The sequence below is a fragment of the Lynx canadensis genome, chromosome A3 (genome assembly GCF_007474595.2).
Source record: "Lynx canadensis isolate LIC74 chromosome A3, mLynCan4.pri.v2, whole genome shotgun sequence".
Taxonomy (NCBI): domain Eukaryota; kingdom Metazoa; phylum Chordata; class Mammalia; order Carnivora; family Felidae; genus Lynx; species Lynx canadensis.
Window position 1 is genome coordinate 120,892,070 of NC_044305.1, and position 21,603 is coordinate 120,913,672.

A 21,603-nucleotide genomic window follows, 5' to 3' on the forward strand; every position below is an offset into this window, starting at 1 on the left:
CTTAACCTGAAGACAGGTGGATTCTCCTGTTTCTGTATTCACTCTGTTGTGATACATTCTTTTGGTTGACGTGCACAAAGAAAATTCAACCTCACGCAGATATGGGAGAAAACAGAAAAATATTGTTTTAATTTTTAAAAAAATGTTTGTTTATTTTAGAGAGAAAGCATGAGCAGGAAGTGGGGGTGGGGTGGGGAGGGGGACAGAGGATCTGAAGCAGGCTCTGTCTGCACTGACAACACAGAGCCGAACGGGGGGCTTGAGCTCACGAACCATGATATCGTGACCTGAGCTGAAGTCGGATGCTCAACCGACTGAGCCACCCAGGTGCCCCAACAGAGACATATTTTAATAACATTTTTAGATATCTGTGGATATTCCTTGATATTACTACACCAAAACTTGGTAAGTGTTAAATTTTTACAGGTTAGTTACACATGGAATCTAAAGCCATATCAGTGAACATTTCTTACCGTTGAATTAAAATTGAATGGATTTTTTACCCATGCTGGTAACATTATTCATTACCCATGTGGTGACATCATTCATTGGTCATTTGGAAAATACTGAATCACTGAGTTATGCACATATTCTTAGTATTGACACGTTTCATCATACAATACCAAAAAGTTAACATTTGTTAATGTCACCACTGATCTCCTAGGAAAATCTTTATTTTTTTTTTAATTTTTTTTAATGTTTATTTTTTATTGAGAGACAGAGAGACACAGAGTGTGAGCAGGGGACAGGTAGAGAGAGGGGGAGACACAGAATCCGAAGCAGGCTCCAGGCTCTGAGTTGTCAGCACAGAGCCCGACACGGGGCTCAAACTCACAGACCGTGAGATCATGACCCGAGCTGAAGTCGGTCGCCTGAGCAACTGAGCCACCCAGGTGCCCCTCATAGGAAAGTCTTTAAATACTGTGAAACTGTCAAGCTCAGGGTAGTAGATTCAAGTTTTCCAAAATTTCAGGTTTCTCTTGAAATCTTGAATTTGATCATTGACAGCAAATTTGTCAGCAGTTTTCATTGATATGACAAGCATACTTTATCTTGGAGAAAATGTCTGCTAAACCCCAAGTCGGGATAGTTTGTCATTCAGTCGTGCTTTCAAGTAAAAATGTCGTTCCATGACAAACCTAGTTTAGCTCGCAGTGTAATCACACAAGTGCTTCTCCTTGAGACAGCTGTCTTGGTTCTTCAGTATGCAGCAGAAATGGCCGCAGGCATGCTTCTGTTGAGTCACACAGAATTTTTAAAAGATTTGGGGCGCCTGGGTGGCGCAGTCGGTTAAGCGTCCGACTTCAGCCAGGTCACGATCTCGCGCTCCGCGAGTTCGAGCCCCGCGTCGGGCTCTGGGCTGATGGCTCAGAGCCTGGAGCCTGTTTCCGATTCTGTGTCTCCCTCTCTCTCTGCCCCTCCCCCGTTCATGCTCTGTCTCTCTCTGTCCCAAAAATAAATAAACGTTGAAAAAAAAAAAAAAAAAAAGAGTTTATTTCAGGACGCCTGGCTGGCTCAATTGGTGGAGCTTGATCTCTGGGCTGTGAGTTCGAGCCCCACATTGGGTATGGAACATACTTTGAAAATAAAATAAAAATATTAAAAGATGGTATTTCATTAAGATTTAATTTTTTACTCCTTGATCAAGGACATTTTTTCTTAAATTAAAAAAAAATATTTTTTTTGTTAATGTTTATTTATTTTTGAGTGAGAGACAGAGTGAGAGTGGGGGAGGGATATAGAGAGGGAGACAAAGAATCCGATGCAGGCTCCAGGCTCCAAGCTATCAGCACAGAACCATGAGATCATGACTTGAGCTGAAGTCAGACACTTAACTTGACTGAGCCACCAAGACGCCCCTTGATCAAGGGCATTCTTTTCATGTTTGTTTATTTTTTTTTTTTTTGTTTATTTTGTTTTTTTTTAATTTTTTTTCAACGTTTATTTATTTTTGGGACAGAGAGAGACAGAGCATGAACGGGGGAGGGGCAGAGAGAGAGGGAGACACAGAATCGGAAACAGGCTCCAGGCTCCGAGCCATCAGCCCAGAGCCTGACGCGGGGCTCGAACTCACGGACCGTGAGATCGTGACCTGGCTGAAGTCGGACGCCTAACCGACTGCGCCACCCAGGCGCCCCCATGTTTGTTTATTTTTGAGAGAGAGCATGGGCAGGGGAGGTGCAGAGAGAGAGGGAGACACAGAATCTGAAGCAGGCTCCAGGCTCTGAGCTGTCAGCACAGAGCCCGACGCGGGGCTCGAACTCCCGGACCGTGAGATCATGACCTGAGCCGAAGTCGGATGCTTACCCGACTGAGCCACCTAGGCGCCCCTGATCAAGGACATTCTTAAGTGGAACCATTTTGTTTGTTTTCCTGTGAGCTTGTGGTGGTGAGGATACTAGGACTGCTAGTATAATGTGGCTCCGCTGCCATGATTCATGCTAAGGCATCAGCAGTTTTACCCTCCACTGTAAATGTCAACACCATGAAAGAGGCAAATAATGTCTTTAAAATGTTATGCAAAAAGTCTTTATCTTCTGGATTCCTGGAAGGGCCTCAAGGACTGTCCCCAGGGATGCACACACCACATGGGACAACCATGTAGGTTGACTTCTGGCTCTAACACTTAGAGGCTAGGTGACCTTGTACAAGTTATTTCACCTTTCTGTACCTCAGTTTCATTCTCTGTAAAATGGGGACAATTATAATACTTACTAGTGTCATGAGAACTGAATAAATGAATATATGTAAGATTCTTAGACCACTGTTCTGTCATAAGTACCCAGAAAATGTTAGGCCAGGACTCCCATCAATTCCACTTCAATACTTGAACTATAACTGTGTTCACTAACAACAACAAAAAAATTGTCTATTCCATCCCTTTATTTGTTCAAATTCCTGAAAAGAAGGAATGTAGTTGGCCCAACTATTTGGGGTTTTTTTTTTTTTTTAATGTTTATTTATTTTTGAGAGAGAGCACAAGCTGGGGAGGGGCAGAGAGAGAGGGAGACACAGAATATAAAGCAGGCTCCAGAGCCCAGTGTGGGGCTTGAACTCACGAACTGTGAGATCATGACCTCACATCAAGAGCTCGGACGCTTAAGCGACTGAGCCACCCAGGCACCCCTATCCTGTTAAGTCAGACTGAGGTTATAGTTGCCACCCAGGAAATGGATTTTTGTTGTTGTTGTTCTTACGTTCATGGGGAACATACAAAAAAAATTAAAAACCTCCTAGGTAGAGGAAGCAGAACTCACACATGCCTTAAGATATATTGTATGTAGTGGGCATTGATGCTAACCTGATAAATGAGAGGTATCTGGCCCAGATGCTCATGTTTGATATTCAGGTAAGATGCAGAAAATGAGCTATTCTTGTTGAGTCACTAGATGCCAGCATCATCCATTTGTAATGTCTGTTAGTAGACCTTCATTTTAAAGAAACAAGAACCCTGGGGATTAGAAATCTAATTCATAATAGCCTTTGTACTCTTACATCTGGATTATTAGAAAATGATAAAACAGTATGTCTTTTCCTTACAGAGTTTTGGGAGTGCTAGCAAATCTGGAACATCAAACAAGAAACCTGGTATGTATAATAATGGAGTTAAAAAAGTACTACAGTGTTTAATAGTCTTGAATTCATAGTTTCTTGTCTGTCTTCTTTTCAGAGATTGCTCAAGTAACTTCAGTATATGTGGCTTCTGGTTCTGAACAACTTAGCCTTGCACCCGGGCAGTTAATACTAATCCTAAAGAAAAATTCAAGTGGGTGGTGGCAAGGGGAATTACAGGTAATAACCTTTAAATAATATTTATCAATTTTATTATAAAAATAATGCACGCTCATTAGAAAATAAAATTAATAACAATTTTAGATCACCTATAATCATACCACTTAGAGGTAATCAATATTAACATTGTAGTGTATTATGTTCCCCTCTAGTTTCTTCCCTGCTTATTTTTAGCACAGCTGAATTGGTATAAGTAACGATACCAAGAATAATTTTCTCTACAGACATAATTGTTTTCCAATACCTGCTTTAATAAACCACAGGTCACCGTCTTAAAGGAAAGCATACTATCATCTTTGCCTGGGATAACCCCAGGCTTACCGTATATAGCCTCTTCTATCTAGGAGAAGAAACATTATCCAGGCTGTGTACTGAGAAAATGCTACTCATTGGACTTTCTCTACCATAGTCTTATGTTTTTGAAACAGCAATGCAAGGAAAGGAAATGCAGGCATAAATGAACCTATGTTTTCCTAAAATGTTAACAGAAGTAGTTATTGCATATGTTTTGATACAGAAAGTTCTTTTCTCTTAAAAGTTCCTTACTAGAAAGACTAAAAATAAAAAGCTTTTTAAGATTAAAAGATCATGAGAGGTATAATAGCTATATTTTTATGTAGGTTTGATATATGGTTGTAATATGGAGGATAAACACAGCTTCATTCTTGCACATCAGTCTTAAACAATCCTAAAGAACACTGGAGGTTCAAAATTGAGTATCTTCTTGAGTAACTCCTTGAAATCCCACCTTCCTGATTTGCTTTAAAGATTGACCCAACAATATGACGAGCATGGCTTTCCACAAATTTTATTTGTGATCTCTGCATTAATTATTGACAGAGCCCCAAGAGGTGTTCATTGTGCACAGTACCATTTTAAGTACTGACTTGATTCCTAGGAGAACTCTGGAAGGGTCTTTTTAGTTTATAAATATTATTTGTGTGAAGTATCCAGAGAACTCTTGAGTCCAGAAGACCTCCTAATAGACTTCTCTAACAGACTTCTGCAAGTAGTGTTCTCAGCGCCATTTTGATATGCATATTGAGCCTTCCAGTTGTTTAATACTGACCTGGAAGGCCAGTGCAGAATTCAGGGGTCCCCAAGACCACCCTGACTTCTGACACCAGCTGGAAGTTTGGAGGTCCCCAAGACCACTCTCAAGTTCAGTAATTAACTAGAAAGACTCATGAGACACTGAGAGCTATTCTTCTCATAGTTACAGTTTGTTACAGCAAAGTAATTTAGATTATAATTAGACAAGGAAAGAGGTGTATGGGGCTGAGTTCAGGAGGGTTCCAAAAACAGAGGTTTCATTGTCCTCTCCCAGTGGAGTCATGGACAGCATTGACTCCTGGCAACAATAAACATCAAGTATTGCCAAGCACAGAAGCTCATTTGAGCCTTGGTGTCCAGAGTTTTTACATCATAGACATGGTTCTGCACTTATGGCTAAACTTAGTCTCCAATCCTTTTAGAGGTTGAGTTCATACTGTATCACCCAGAGCGCCCCCCATAAGTCACATTGTTAGACTGTCTGGCATGGTCAAGGCCCAGTGGAAATAAGACACTTATCAGTCAGGACATACCACAGGTTTAGAGATTACCTCCCAGGAGCCAAAGGTAGAGTCCAGACGTCTCTTGGGACAAGGGTAAATTCTTTACTGCACAGCCATTTTTAGTTTATGTCTCAGTAATTATTTTTGATCCCATCTTTCATATTCCTTTTGCTAATTTTATAGGCCAGAGGAAAAAAGCGACAGAAAGGATGGTTTCCTGCCAGCCATGTTAAACTTTTGGGTCCAAGTAGTGAAAGAACTACACCTGCCTTTCATCCTGGTATGGAAGTGAATTAACTTGTATTTCATCTTACAGAAGTTTTGTTGAAATTCAGCCACTTCTTAGATTAGCATATGCTTTGAAAAATATTAAAAATTCGTTCTTTTTCTAACTCTGTCTGAAAGTAATGTTACAATGAGAACTTCCTTTCTAAAAAGATCTGTATACAAACAGCCAACTGTTTAAGTGATACTTGAACCACTTCATTCCTTGGAATTTTTCAAAGTGGAATTGCTATGCTATTATACTTAAAGTGAAGCAGTTGGGGTACTGGGGTGGCTCAGTTGGTTAAGTGTCCAGCTCTTGATTTCGGCTCAGGTCGTGATGTCACGGTTGCCAGATCAAGCCTTGTGCAGGCTTCAGGCTAGGCAAGGAGCCTGCTTGGGTGGGATTCTTTCTCCCTCTACCACTCCTCCACTTGCACTCTCTCTTTCTCACTCTCTGCAAAAAAAGGCAACTATTTAAAGTGAAGCAGTTCACTTGGATTAACCGTAGTTGGGAGATTCTTGTTTTATAAAATAGGAAAATGGAGGAAGGAGGGTGAAGCAGAGCAGCTCAAGAAAAATTTTACCCTAATTTTAACATTTAATAGTAGAGTCATTTAAGTTCTAGGCGAGTTATAACATGTGATCTTTGTATTAATAATTAATTTACTTTATTATTTGGTTCTTTTTCTCGTAGTATGTCAGGTGATTGCTATGTATGACTATGTAGCAAATAACGAGGATGAGCTGAATTTCTCCAAGGGACAACTTATCAATGTTTTGAACAAAGATGATCCTGACTGGTGGCAAGGAGAAATCAACGGGGTGACTGGTCTTTTTCCTTCAAACTATGTTAAGATGACAACAGACTCCGATCCAAGTCAACAGTGTGAGTAATATCCAACTATTTGCCCCTCAACTAGTGCAAAAGCTTTAATAGACACAGCACTGTACTCATTCTGTCCTGGAGCATATCTTAAACTCAGCACTCTTAGCAAGCGAATATTAGTGACTAAAGCAATAAAATGCAAAAGGAAATTTTTTACAAAATCAAAAATTATACTGCTTTATTTTATACTTTTTTCTTAGCTTTAGACCTTACTGTTAGACTTCATCTGAAAAAATTTGTAAGTCTTTAACAGGTTCTTGGGTGTAAGCAGTCTATGCTTCAACTTCCCATTACCACCATCCTTTTTTAGCCTCTAACAATCTTTTCCTGCTTAATAAAGAGTATCTAGTAATTACTGTACTCACCTATTCAAATTACCCTTTTAGTGTACAGGTGCTATTAATCTTTGCAGCCTTCTCATTTATTACTCACATATTTACAGATCATCCAGATTAGGAGAAAATTGAAAACCGGTTTAAACTGTGCGCAAAACTCTGTTAGGTGATTTTTTTAAAAAGATACCTGATGCCATAAGAGACATATGAATCAAGATCTCTTTCACTATTTTTAGAACAAGGATCCAGATCTCAGTGTGAAATTTGGTATTATATATAAAACTATCTCTTCGTAGTTACCTAGCCTTACTTACATTTGACAATAAAAATGCATTCATAATAGAGAATATACAGCACTTGGAAATACTTTTTACCTTTGTAAAATGTCACTTTTTCCCACCCTTTTGATTTTTGGTTTCTTTTTTTTTTTTTTTTTTTTTACAAGATACATCATGATTTATATTTTTATCATTCTTGTGAAATTATCTAAAATATTTAGCCTTTCATTTTAATTGAGTTTTGGGAACATATAAATGGTAACTCGGTCAAAGCTAGAGATACACTCGTGATTCAGTGCGAGTATTAAGAATTTTTACTGTATCTATAATTTTGAAATATTAGTGCACTGTTTATACTTTAGGGCTTATAGTTCTAAAGATAGTTTTGATCCTGGGAGATTTTCATTTAGATAAAGCAACTAAATTTCCTAATTTGAATATGGGAACAGTTCAGTTTTTTATGATTTGAACATCCCCCCAAAAACTGGGGCTACCTAAGTGAATGACCGGTTTTAAGCTCCGCTGATGGTCTGGCAGCTTTCGGTGCTATAGCCAGTTCATCTAATTAATTAGACATAGCTGAGGGCCTTCCCTGGCCCTGAGAGAGGAAGCTGCCTTTCATGTGGACCAGGGCTGGAAGCTCTTTGGCTAGTGATTCTTGGAGGCATTCCAGTTCTCCAGGATGTTTGGCTGTTACAGCACCTAGGATGTAAAGTGGTCGTTCTCCAGATGCGTTGTTGTTGTTTATCTTGTTTTCCAGTGGCAGAACGCTTCTTCCAATTAAGTCTTAGGTAGTCAGGAATATAAAGAACAGATAAAAGCTGTTCTAGAGGAAGAACAGCCAGGAGTATATGAGTCCGTGAAGATTGGTTAAATTTTAGATTACCATTTGCAAGTTTCTTGGGCCTTTATAATTATTATTTTCATTTTATAATGCAATTAGGATGTTTTTTAAAGTTTGAGAATTTTAATAGTTCAAATTTGTTTAGTTGATGTTGCATGTTACTAGTCAAATTTTTTCTCACCCACTTAATTTGCTTTATGTTCATTTTATTCCTCATTTTTCTTTTTATAGGACCCAATGTTGTCTTCCAGTGTGAAAGCACCCCAGAGACCCACTATCCAAGTTTGACTCTAGCGTGGAGGCAGGGCAGGCAGCCCTGATCAAATATCTCCTACACAATTCATTAACTTCGTTTGAATGTTAGAGCCACTTGTGATTATTTCTTTGTGTTTCTAATTTACAGTTAAAATTTATTTGTAACAAGTTAAAGGATAGTGGGTCTTTGTGTGGCTTTCCCTGCTGTTCACTCTGGCATCTTTTAGCATTTTTCTTCTTTTTTTAATTTGGTAATTGTAGGTCATTAGCATGCATATTGAGTTTGCCCGTACATGGTGGGAGTTCAAACACACAAAGACCCACTATTTGCACAGACTATTCTCACTGGTTTGGAATGGGCCGCCATGCTTTTCTAATGTTACCGCAACATGTATATTCATTACAATTCAGATAAAACTTGCTTATGTTTTGCTCTTATGTTTGATCTAATCCTAATCACAGTGAGCTCTTAACTGGTTCAGTACGTGATTTGCTCCCAAATATGCACTGTTTGCTCTGTTCCTTTCTAGTGTGCCATCATGAGTACCAATATTTAAATTCGTTTAAAGGCCAATAACTGGAAATAACCTTTTCTCTATTTTCTGTGTATTTCGGGGTGGGAGCAGTAACACATTGGGGAAGCTTTCTCAGAAAAGAGGAAAGCACCCTGCTCCAGCAGTATATGCAAAGTAGGCTGGGTTTCTTCTGTCTCGGCTGCCCACAAACGAGTACTGCACTGTGGGAGTTCCCTTAGGGTCTGTGAGCTCTGGGCTAATCAAGATAGTGCATCATGTGCTGTAGCAGTCAGTTGTCACTTCTTTCTTGGTGACCTAAAAATGGATTCTTTTTGAGGAATGAAAGGCTCCCATCGTTGACAGTTGAGACAGGAAAACCTTCCCTTGCTTAACGTTTGTACTACATTCTAAAGTCAGAATTCATGTTATCTATTTTAATTAGGTGACTGCCTGTTTCAGGTCACAAAAGGACACTGGTTGACGTTCTTCTTAATGTGTTTAGTAAAAATCATAAGGAATCCTTGAAGAGTTTAAATGCCCCTGATGCGGGCCTGTAGGCTCTATCTAGTCAGGAATGAGTTCAAGCAAAAGAATGATGTGTGAGAGCTGGCATTCTTCTCTGTCCATGAAGATGCTTTGAGGCTGGAAGATTGATTTTACCATCCAGAATTCTCTGGCTAATATCTTGTCTTCAGACACATCGGCTACTTCGGCATAGGATTTTACTTGTTTTCCTTGAATGGAAAACACTTTAAAGATAATAAACATTATTATAAACAAGTAAATTGGAGAGTACTTAGCTGAAACAAAAAGGATTGTTAGTAGGCAGTATTAAACTATGTTTGAAAATCAATGAGACGTTTATGCAACTTAAAATGTTTACAAACTGCAGTGCAATCTACTGTTTATGAATGTCAGAGTATTATCAGGAAAAGTGTACATACAATCATAGAATCTTATTTCCTCACAGAGTTCTTTAAGAAGAGTGAAGTGTGTTTTTATATCTCTGAGTTTCAGTTAGAGGCATATTTTGTGCAATATTTATGTTAATGTGCCTATACATTGTGAATGAATAATTTCAGTCATTGCCTAAATCATAACTTTTTTTTTTTTTTTTGAGAAAGAATCAGTACTCTAGTTAGAACTTTACAAAGTTCAAATGTCTGTGTTTCAAAATGCTTATTAACATTACAGGGATGTATGATGATGTGTATGTGTGCTCCCTGGGGCAGGGATTTCTAGTTATTAGACCACCTCAATTTTTAGCATTTGGCATCATCATGATAACTTTTATAAAATATGACATTAATAGGAAAGCAATAATAACACTTTACAAAGTGGAATAACAGATTTGCCCGCAGTCACTAAAGGAGACAGCGCAAAGACTGAGTCCTTGTGAACTCACCTGATCTTCCAAATTGTACGGATTACTTGGTCTCACCTTGTATTTTCTGAACTCTCCGCTTTTGCACTCTTTGGGCGGGTTCGGGTTAAGTACAGTTACTTTAAATCTATTTTAAACCCTGGGGTTGGAAATCAGACCTGTTAATTAGCTGCATAGTTTGGTATAATATTTTCTCTTTATAATTTTGAATTTGGGCTTATCTAATACACTGGTAAATTATTTCAAAGGTATTTTTACAGCTCAAATTGTTTCACTGTAACACTGATAAATATAAGTGACTAAGAATGACATTCAGGTGGAGCTTAGCATCTGTAATCAATCCGAAAATAATGTATTTGTCAGGTACCCAGGAGCTAAATCAAATCACATAATGGCATATTTAAGCTGAATTGTTGGTCTGGAAAATAAAATTACTGTATTTACTGAAATACTACTCTTCGTGTAGGTATTTTGCCATATATTTGAGAGAAAGCTAAAAGTAAAGGAAATTGTATGACATGTAATAGTCCTTCTTAAAAACGCATGCAGTCATTCCTTTGTAGTACCTCATATTCAGCCAAGTACTTGCTCTCTCCCTCATTCAGTATGGGAGGGCAGCTTTCAGTTTGCTTAGAAAGCAACGGTAGAAGGAAAGAGCTTATCAGGAACACAGAATCTTAAAATGGAATAAATCTGAACCCCGTGGGAAGTAAAGAATCAAAATACCTATTTATTTTTAAAAATACCTATTTATTTAAAGATTATAGTATGTGATAATCATTTTTAAAGTATGTGATTAAATCTCATAGGTTTTCCAGCAATGAAAAAATCAGTTGTAAAACCAAAGCTGATTTTTTAGAAAACTTGAAAATTTAAGTCAGTCCTACCCATTGCATAGGTTCCTCTAAAACTTTATCTTAAAGAGTCATTTTACAATAATACAACTATTAAAAAATGTAACTGCTGTTTTATTATTTTAAAATACAATAAGAAATACTAATAGTTTAAAAGAAAGTGGGGGAAGGAAAAGTAGAGAAAGAAATGCCAATTCCAGTCCAAAGCTTTATTTGCCAAGTTTTCTTAGAATACATTTTACCAAGTTATAAACTCTTGTAAATAGAATCTATAATGGAAATACTGAGAGACTTTGCCTAAAGTGGCATTATTGGATGCTGCTGTGATGCTACTGTAATAAGTTATTAAATTGTTGCAAAGTGCTGTTTTTGCCTTAAATTTTTATTTTGTGTGTCTTGAAACTATAGTATTAAAGGTCTTGAGATTGTGCAGATGCTGGGCACGCTTGGCATGAGGTAATCTGTTTTTATTTTTACAAAGTTGTAATATAACTATGCAAGTGTGTTTATTAAAATGACACAAACTACATTACTTGTATTGTGTATTTCTTTTGAAGCATCCTTTAAAACTTATTTTTAAGTATTTGTATGTAGTCGTGATTGAATTTCTTTGGAATTTCTCTTTTTCCTTAACATGGTCTCTGGGTACAGGCCAGTGAATTGTTTTATATCACAGGGGCAAAAGAAATTTTAAATCGTCAAGCTTGAGATAGTTTGATCCAAAATAATCATATGTATCTCAAAAGCAAAAGACATTTTGATTTGAAAGTAAAAGACAATATCTAGGATAAATGGATAATGTTATTATTTACAATTTTTGCTCCACAACCTTTTTCTGAAAACATTGGAGGGAACTTACAAGTTGATACTCTTTGCAAACGTAGAATTAAACATTCTTAGTACAAAGTAACTTTAGTGAATGCTTGGAGGCACCAGAGTTAAGTAGAAGTTTACACTTAAGTAATCAAGTTGGTGCTTTCACCTTGAGTGCAACATATGGATCAAAATCCAACCCATCCATGAATATCTGGCATAAACAACCTCTTTCCAGAAAACATTTCCTCCTCTCTGGAAAATCATTCAACTAACTTAGCATTTGCATAAGGCCAAGCAAAGGACTAACTTCTGAGAATATGAAAAAGAGTGTCAGTCCTTGGCTCAGGTAGTGTGTAGCTCTGTGAGGGGATCAGGCACATACGCAGATCATTCTAGAACAACATGCTAAGCACAGTGATAGGTATTTACTGGACACCAAGAGAGTACAGAGGAGGAGTACCTAATTCAACCATAGATTGGTGAATTAGAGGAGACCTCCCGGAGGTGGCAACTGTGAGACCCATAAGGTAAATAGGAGTAAGGCAGATGGGGGGTGGGGTGGGGTGGGATGGTGGAGAGTATGACAAAGACAAGAAACAGCGGAGAGGGGAGGGGACTCTATAAGCTGGAGTGGAAGTGCAAAGCCAGGAACAGTGAAACTCGGGGCTTGAGAGGCAGGCCCAGGGGCTGAATCAGAGATTCTCTAGCTTGAATCAGAGATTCGTTGGGATCACCTGGGAAACTTTAAAAAACTATTGATGCCTGAGTCCTGATTTAAATGGTCTAAAGCATGGCCTGCGTGTGGGGATTTTTCAGAGCTTCCCAGATGATTCTGATACGTTGCCAAGGTGGGGGAAGAGTGACGAAACAGAGCTCAGAACCGTTTCTGAAGGAACATTGGCAGGAGTTGGGAACTGATTGGTTGTGTAGGCAGGTGGAAGTGTCAGTTTGATTCCCAGATTTTATCTTGGTGACAGGCAGAATAGTGGTGCCACCGGCTACAGTAAGGAGTCACAGTTGGGGAAAGGAGGAGTTTGGTTTTGACTGCAAAGCACCAGTGGGGCACCCGGGTGGTCAGACAGGGTTGAGACCCACAGCAGCAGGATGTCAGCCAGTGGGGTGAAGGCAGATGGATGGTGCTGCGCCCATGAAAGTAAATGAGATGACTCGGGGAGAATGAGTTCATGCCGGCCCTTTGAGGGTGTCAACAGTTAAGGGTGGGGTAGCGAAGGGACCTGTGGAGGCAGGGAACAGGTTCTATAGGAGAATAGTGAACAAAGCTCTGGCTGCACAACCATTGCCCATACCGGTAAAAAGAAAAGACGAAAAGTGCCCTTCATTGAGTACTTACTGATCTGGGTCCTTTTCTGAGGTTCCCTAATGTTTCACCTCATTATTATTTTCTTTTCACAGACATGGCCATTAAAGCACAAGCTAAATAACTTGTCCAAGGTCACAGAGCCAGTAAGTGGGAGGGTTGGGTTCAAACCCACATGGTCTGGCTCCAGAGCCCATGCTCTTAAACCTCCCCTAGCGTGTGGTCACGGCCACCCTGTTAGTAGCAGTGAAGTTCCTGCACCACAGTCATCACTGGAACCAGTGAAAAGAAAAGAGAAGACAGAGGCCGCCTTGTGTTTTCTCTCTGTAGAAGGTACACACGGAGAAGAGGCCAGGAGGCAAAGACTGAATGTGATAAACAAGGACAGGAATCTTTAAGAATAGTGTCTAGAAAGATAAAGCTGGACGTAATCACTTCTTTTGGTAACAGCTTTATTGAGATTCAAATCACATAGCATACAATTCACCCACTTAAAGTGTACGGCCGAATGGTTTTTAGTTTATTCAGTGTTGTGTGACCGGCACCCAGGATGGTTAACTCCAGAACATTGCATCACTCCCAAAAGAAGTCCTGTGCCCTTCAGCTGTTGTCCTCCTATCTCGCTATACCGCCGCCGCGGGGAGCCGTAGGCAGCCACTGACAACCTCCTTGCTGTCTCCATGCGTATGTTTGCCCGTTCTGGACATATATAAATGGAATCATAAAACGTGTGGTTGGCTTGTTTTACTTAGCATGATGTTTTCGAGGTACATCCATGCTGTCTGTGTGTCAGTACCTCATTCCTTTTTATGACAAAGGCGTGTTCTGTTGTATTGGGCGCCACACTGTTTATCCGTTCTTTAGTTGGTGGACGTTGGGTTGTTTCTACTTTTTAGCTGTTAAGAACAAGCTGCTGTGAATGTTTGTGTACAAGTTTTGGGGCAGACATGTCTTGTCACATGTCTGTGTCAAACGGTAATTCTGTGTTTAACTTTTTGAGGAACTGCCAGACTGGTTTCCAAAGTAGCTGCACCGTTTTATTCCCACCAGCAGTGCACGAAGTTTCTGTTTCTCCATGTCCTTCCCAACACTGGTTATTATCTGACTTTTTACTATGGCCATCCCTCTGGGTGTGGAGCGACAGACATCTCTCTGTGGTTTTGCTTGACATCTCCTCAGTGACTAATGATGTTGAGCGTCTTGTCATGTGTTTCTTGGCCATTTGCAGATCTTCGTCAGAGAAATGTGTGTTTAGATCCTTTGCCTCTCGTTTGAGTCATTTGTCTTCATGCTTTAAACTTTGTTTTAAACAAGAACAACAAATTATGAAACACCCTTGAGAGAGATGTCTCAATGTTGTTGTCAGAAGGCAGAATCACTTAGTCAAGGAAAAAAAGCAGAGAGAGCGATGGGAGTGAATGTGGGGGGAGTGCATGGGGAGGGTTGCTTTGAATCCCTGGCTCTTCCCGCTCACTTGCTGAACCTTAGCCTCGCCCCTATAATGATGATAATACCTACATTGCAGATGAGACTCAGGGATTTCTGAAGTGCTAGGTCACTGTCTAACACGTACTAAGTGCTTGCTTTGTGCTGAGCAGTGGACTGAGTACTTCGGGTACGTGTCTGGGTTAGTCAGTGCTGGAAGTTAGAACTCGAGTCCCAGTCTGACTCCAAAGCTCGTGCTCCTAGCCTCTGCCCACGCACCTTTCCATTAACTGAGAGCTGCTGTTACTCCAGATCATAAAAGCAGAACAGCCATCACTTAATCCCAAGATTCAGGTGAGAAGAATGTAAGGAGAATTAGCTGTTTTCAGTACCTCCAGGCCGGTCAGGTTACATTTAAAGTATTAGAAGGACCTGCTACTGGGATCCCTGGGCCCCCAGCGGTCATATGATAATCTCCATGAAGTTAGGCAGGGCTACAGAGTGCGTGTGTCCTACACTGAGCACAGTGGGGCGGAGTGACCAGTTATGGAGTCACAAACAGTTTGAAAGTATGGGCTGTGTGGTCATACCAGTGGGGAAAATTAGGAGTACAGCAAGCTGTTCAGTAACCATGAGAAAAAAAAATACACGTGTGCATGAAACCCCCCCACCCCAGGACAGTGGTGGTGTGGTAGCAGATGTATGACGTGAGGTGCTCAAGTGTCTGGAACAGTCAACATGAAATTGGCTATTGGACACAGCTACTCATTGCATATGTGACAGAGGAGAAGGTATATAGGGACCTGTCGTCACTTAGACACAAAAATGAGTCAAAGGAGAGTGAGAACTCTATTGGCATTTCCAGAGAAGTGCATTTGCGCCATTTGGCATTCAGAATACTTAACCTAAACCCCCTTTTTTCCTCTAGAATTCAGTCCAGCAAGCATGAGACCAGGTCAAGTTTATACACCCTGTCATCCATGTTTTGTCTCAAGGCGGATTGCAGTGTAAGCACCATATAAAATGGCCTGGCATTTCAAAGTGTAAGACTTGAGCCAAGATGTAGGGGTTTAGTAGCTCTGAATTCTGTACTGTCTCTTCGCCACCAACCTTTAGATTCTCTATATACAGTAGGGTTCAAAGTTGTATCAATTCTTCAGAGGATTGATCAGAGGTGGTAAATCATCACACACATGTGCGTAATAATTATTTTGATTGTTAGGATTACACGCTATGTGTTCAGCGAACATGAAAAAACTTTCTCTTCATAATGTTCTGTATCTGGATGGCACGTTAATTCTCTCAGTTGAGTCAGCGATAGGACTCTGGCAGTCTAGAAGGTGTTGCAAGTATCAGCCTGAAAGAACTACTCTCTGAGGCCGAGTCTCGGAGGCCCCTCTGTCTACTGTTAGGAGGTCTTTGCTCTCTTCTTCTTTTTTTTTTAATGTTTATTTTTGAGAGAGAAGGAGACAGAGCTCAAGCAGGGGAGGGACAGAGAAAGAGGGAGACACAGAATCTGAAGCAGGCTCCAGGCTCTGCACTGTCATCACAGAGCCCAACAGGGGGCTCAAACCCACAAACCGTGAGATCATGACCTGAGCCAAAGTTGGACACTTAACTGACTGAGCCACCCAGGTGCCCCAGGAGGTCTCTACTTTCTTTTAGGCTTATGACCTATCACTGTAGATTCAAAAATAAAAATACAACCAACAACATTTTTCTTTCTCCACTTGCATTTATCAACAGAGTTGCTTTGGGAAGTTCTGGAATACTTCCATTTTCTGATAACCAAATCTTCTGCTTTCTGACGGTCTGCAGCATCAGAATACAGTATTAACTTCTTCCCTTTTCATGCTTAAACAGGCAACCTAACTCCTGGTGACAAAGAATTGATAGGCATCAAAGAGACACAGAGTTTTAAAAATTGTTCAACAATCTTTAAATTTCCGGAAACAAAATCACAAATATCTGTGGCTTCCAAGTGGGACCATACTACCTGTTACACAGTTCGTATTCAATAAATAGTTGCCAAGTGCATAAAATGCTGTTCTTTTACAAAATAAGATATTCGATGATTTTCTAGTGCTCTGACAAAACTTCTGCATTAAAGGCAGCCTTCAGAAAATGCACACAGCTTAGTTATCTGGATTTACTGCTAAAAATTGTCTTTTCACTGAGCGTCAACACAGTGAGACTGAAAACCATTATGTCAACCCTGGCTGCTGCTTCGGGCACAGAGAATAGCGTTGTTCAGTGACATCGCTCTTCTCACAATGGGCAAGGACTTTTCTGGGACTTTATGACATAATCCGAACAAGCTCTCTTTGTATGAGTCGTCACAGACCATCTTTTGTCCTTCACCTTTTGGAGTCTTCGCGTCGCTCCCTCCTCTCCTCTCAGGCGTCTCTCATTTGCTTCTTGATCTTGTTTGCACTGTAATCTGCAATGGCCTCCCAACTCTGTGGGACACAGTTTATGTGACTGTTATTCGTTATGCATAATTTGGCTGTCAGTCTCCGTGTCCTCTCACAAGTGGGGGGGGGGGGTCTTGTGGCCCTGAGGACTTTGACCTGATAGTAGCGTGGTCTCTCATTTTTCTCATTTTCCCACCCTTCCTGTCTTCTAGGAAGAACTTACCAGGAGATTTTCATCATTCTCTCCGGCCACCTGTAGTTAATATGATGTACTGTCTCCTGCAGGTCACAGTTTATCTTCGTATCACATTCTATAAATGCTTGCTGAAGACCTACTATGTGTCAGCCACTAGGGATATAGCAGATGATAAAATAGGCAAAAATTCCTCCCCTCTTGGAGCTGACATTTAAGTAGGGCAGGACAGAAAACAAACAAAATGAATAAATACGCCGTACCTTAGAAAAATAAAGCAAGTTAGGGAAAGGGAGTGAGTGAAGGGTTGGTGGAAAGAGGATGGAGCTGGACGGATTTCAAACAAGCTTCTCAGAGAAAGCCTCTCTGAAATGATGTCATGTGAGCCAAGACTTAAAGGACATGAGAGATATCTGGAGAGAGTCATGTAAATAGCTGGAAGACCATTCTAGGCAGAGGGAACAGCACATGCCAGGGCCCCAATCAGGAACATGACGGTAATGCTTGAGGCCGGGGTGGCTGGAACAGAGGGAGAAGCAAGAGAGGCAGTGAGGACAGAGGGGACTGGGGAAATGGGGGAGACTACTTAAGTTCTTGGAGGCTGTTTGTAAGAACTTTCGCTTTGGCTGGGAGTGACAAGAACCCATCAAGGAGTTCTAATCAAAGGAAGGACGTGATCCGATGTGCTTTAACAGAATAGCTCTAGCTTGCTAGATTAAAGCAGGGGTTGGGGCAGGGAAGGGCTCAGAACCAAGGAGACATATTAGGAGGCTAGATCAGTAATCCGGGTGAACAATGACGGCGCGATCAGAATGATTGTAGTGAACATAGTGAGAAGTGTCAGACTGTGGGTATATTCTGAAGATAGATTCAACAGATAGGATTGAATGTAGGGGTGTGAGAAAAAGAAAAATATCAAGGATATCCCCAAAGATCTTGGCCCAGGCAAGCAGAGAGATGGAATCACCATTAAGTGAAGGCACATGATGAGAGAGGAAGGGTAGGAGAGACTATTAGGAGTTTGGTTTTGGATATGTTACTTTCACCCACCCTTAAGATAGGTAAGTGGAGATCCTGGGTAGGCAGTAGAACACAGTGAGATCCAGAGGATATATTCAGCCTGGAGTGTGCATTTGGGAGTATATCAGTGCATAGATGATACTTAAAGCCACAAGACTCGGTGGCACCACCAACGCTGTGAGTATGTGGAGAAGAGTTCTACGGTGAGTCTTTGGGTTTCAACATTAATTAAGTCTGTGGGTTGAGGAGGAGCTAGGAAAGGAGAGGAGGCGACTGCCAGTGCGGTAGGAGGACATGAGGTGAGGTGGTGACCTAGAAGCCAAGTAAAGGAGGATTTTAAAGAGGAGGGAGTGATCCACTGTCACAAATGCTTGTGATAGGTCAAGCAAATTGAGGTAGAAGGAGGAAGGTACATGGAGCTTTTAGGAACCTCTTCTTTAAACTACAACATTTAAAAGTTATTTTTTTATTATGTTTATTTTGAGAGAGAGAGACAGTGAGCAGGGGAGGGGCAGAAAGAGAGGGAGACAGAATCTGAAGCAGGCTCCAGGCTCTGAGCTGTCAGCACAGAGCCCAACGTGGGGCTTGAACCCACAAGCCTTGAGATCATGACCTGAGCTGAAGTCGGTCACTTAACCGACTGAGCCACCCAGGTGCCTCTTGAAAATAATTTTAATGTTTAATTTTCCAGCTATATTCAGGAAATTTTTTTACACAGTAGTTTTTGTTGAAAAAAGTGTTGTTGCTTTGTAGATATGTTCATTATATTAAACCTGTTAATAGTGTTCAAATCTTTCATATTTACTCATTTTCATTGAGAGAGATATTACAGTTGACTACTTTGATTATAGATCTTTCAGATCTTTATTTTTCCTTCCTTCCTTCCTTCCTTCCTTCCTTCCTTCCTTCCTTCCTTCCTTCCTTCCTTCCTTCCAGAGGCAATTTTGTCAGTTTTTAATTTTACCTTTTGAGGCTCTCCAGTTAGTTGCAAATAAGATCAAAATTATTGTATCATCCTAAATGTTTATAACGTTTACATAGATCCTTGAAAGCCTATCTTGTCTGTTGCTAATCAAACCACCTCAGCTGCTTTTTAATATTTTGTAAATGTGTAGCGTTTTCCAACCTTTACTTCTTTTTTTTTTTTTTTAATATTTATCTATTTTTGAGAGAGAGAGCATGAGTGGAGGAGGGGCAGAGAGAGAGGAAGACATAGAATCCAAAGCAGGCTCCAAGCTCTGAGCTGTCAGAACAGAGCCTGACACGGAGCTCGAACTCACGAACCGCGAGATCATGACCTGAGCCGGAGTTGGACACTTAACCAACTGAGCCACCCAGGCGCCCCTGCAGACTTTACTTACTTCACTTACACTATACCCTCTAGATCCATCCATGTTGTTGCAGATGGCAAGATTTCATTCTTTTTTATGGCTAATATTCCATTGTACATATATACCACATCTTCTTTATCCATTCATCAGTCGATTGATTGACACTTGGGTTGCTTCCATAATATGGCTATCATAAATAATGCTGCAGTAAACCATCAGGGTACATTTATCTTTTTGGTTTGGTGTTTCCATATTCTTTGGGTAAATAGTAATGGAATTCCTGGACCATATGGCAATTTTATCTTTAATTTTTTGAGGAACCCCCATACTGTTTCCCACAGTGGCTACACCTGTTGTTTCTTGTGTTTGCTTTCAACCATTTTGACAGGCGTGAGGTGATATGTCATTGTGGTTTTGATTTGCATTTCCCTGATGATGAATGATATTGAGCATCTTTTCATGTGTCTGTTTGCCATCTGGATATCTTCTTTGGACAAATGCCTTTTCAGGTCCTTTGCCCATTTTTTATTAGATTATTTGGGGGGTTTTCGTGTTGAGTTGTGTAAATTCTTTATAAATTTTGGATACTAGCCCTTTATCAGATAGGTCATTTGCAAGTATCTCTTCCCATTCATTAAGCTGTCTTGTTGTTTTGTTGATTGTTTCTATTTCTGTGCAGAAGTTTTTTATTTTGATGTGGTCCCAATAGTTTATTTTTGCTTTTGTTACCCTTGCCCCAGGAGACATATCTAGAAAAAAAGTTGCTGTGGCCAATGTCAGACAGATTACTGCCTGTACTCTTCTCTAGGATTTTTATGGATTCAGGTCTCATATTTAGGTCTTCAATCCATTTTGAGTATATTTTTGTGTATGGTATAAGAAAATGGGCCCTTTTCATTCTTTTGCATTAGCTGTACAATTTTCCCAACACCATTTGTTGAAGAAACTGTCTTTTTTCCCATTGAATATTCTTGTCTCCTTTGTCAAAGATAAATTGACCATTTAATCATGGGTTTACTTCTGGGCTGTCTGTTCTGTTCCATTGATCAATGTGTCTGTTTTTGTGCCAGTGCCATACTCTTTTGATTACTACAGATTTGTAGTTTATCTTAAAATGTGGGATTATGATACCTCTGGTTTTGTTCTTTTCAAGATTGCCTTGGCTTCTTAGGGTCTTTCGTGGTTCCGTACAAATTTTAGGATATTCTAGTTCTGTGAAAAATGCTGTTGGTATTTTGTTAGGGATTGTATGAAATCTGTGGATTACTTTGAGTAGTAGAGACATTTTAACAATATTTGTCCTCCCAATCCATGAGCATGGAATATATTTCCATTTGTGTCATCTTCTATTTCTTTCATCAGTTTTTTTTTAATTTTTTTTAATGTTTATTTTTGAGAGACAGAGTGTGAGCAGGGGAGGGGCAGAGAGAGGGGGACACAGAAGTCGAAGCCGGCTCCAGGCTCTGAGCTATCAGCACAGAGCCCAACGCGGGGCTCGAACCCACAAACTGTGAGATCATGACCTGAGCCGAAGTCGGATGCTTAACTGACTGAGCCACCCAGATGTCCCTTTCATCAGTGTTTTATAATTTTGAGAGTACAGGTCTTTCACCTCTTTGGTTAAGCTTATTCAAAGAGGGTTTTTTTGAATAAAAAAACTGATGAATGGTATAATTGTAAATGGGATTATTAATTTCTCTTTCTGCTACTTCATTATTAATGTATAGAAATGTAACAGATTTCTGTATATTAATTTTGTATACTGTGAATTCATTTATTAGCTCTAGTAGTTTTTTGGTGGAGTCTTTAGGGTCTGTAAATAGTGAAAGTTCTACTTCTTCCTTATCAATTTGGATGCCTTTTATTTCTTTTTCTCGTCTGATTGCTATGGCTAGGACTTCCAGTACTATATTGGATAAAAGTGGTAAGAGTGGACATCCTTGTGTTGTTCCTGATCTTTGGGGAAGAGTTCTCAGTTTTTCACCATTGAGTATGTTAGCTATGGGTTGATGTGATATATCATATTGATTGATTTGCAAATATTGAACCACCCTTGCATCTCAGGAATAAATCCCACTCAATTTTGGTGAATGATTTTTTTTAATGTATTGTTGGATTTT

The 21,603-nt window shown here is 40.0% G+C and overlaps 1 protein-coding gene across 15 annotated transcripts in view; it reads left to right on the plus strand.

The window, feature by feature from the left end:
• Positions 1-21,603, plus strand: part of ITSN2 (intersectin 2) — a 151,144-nt gene that overhangs the window by 96,814 nt on the left and 32,727 nt on the right. For 14 of the 15 annotated variants that reach the window (XR_003967941.1, XM_030311539.2, XM_030311536.1 and 11 more), the window contains 4 exons: positions 3,543-3,588; positions 3,671-3,792; positions 5,532-5,628; positions 6,310-6,501. Coding sequence is in view for 14 of the 15 variants with exons in the window: in XM_030311539.2 (XP_030167399.1) it covers positions 3,543-3,588; positions 3,671-3,792; positions 5,532-5,628; positions 6,310-6,501 (457 nt within the window). In the remaining variant the exon portion in view is untranslated. Of the gene's footprint in view, positions 1-3,542; positions 3,589-3,670; positions 3,793-5,531; positions 5,629-6,309; positions 6,502-8,189; positions 11,496-21,603 lie in introns of those variants that run through there. The other variant, XM_030311548.1, reaches the window with a different exon arrangement.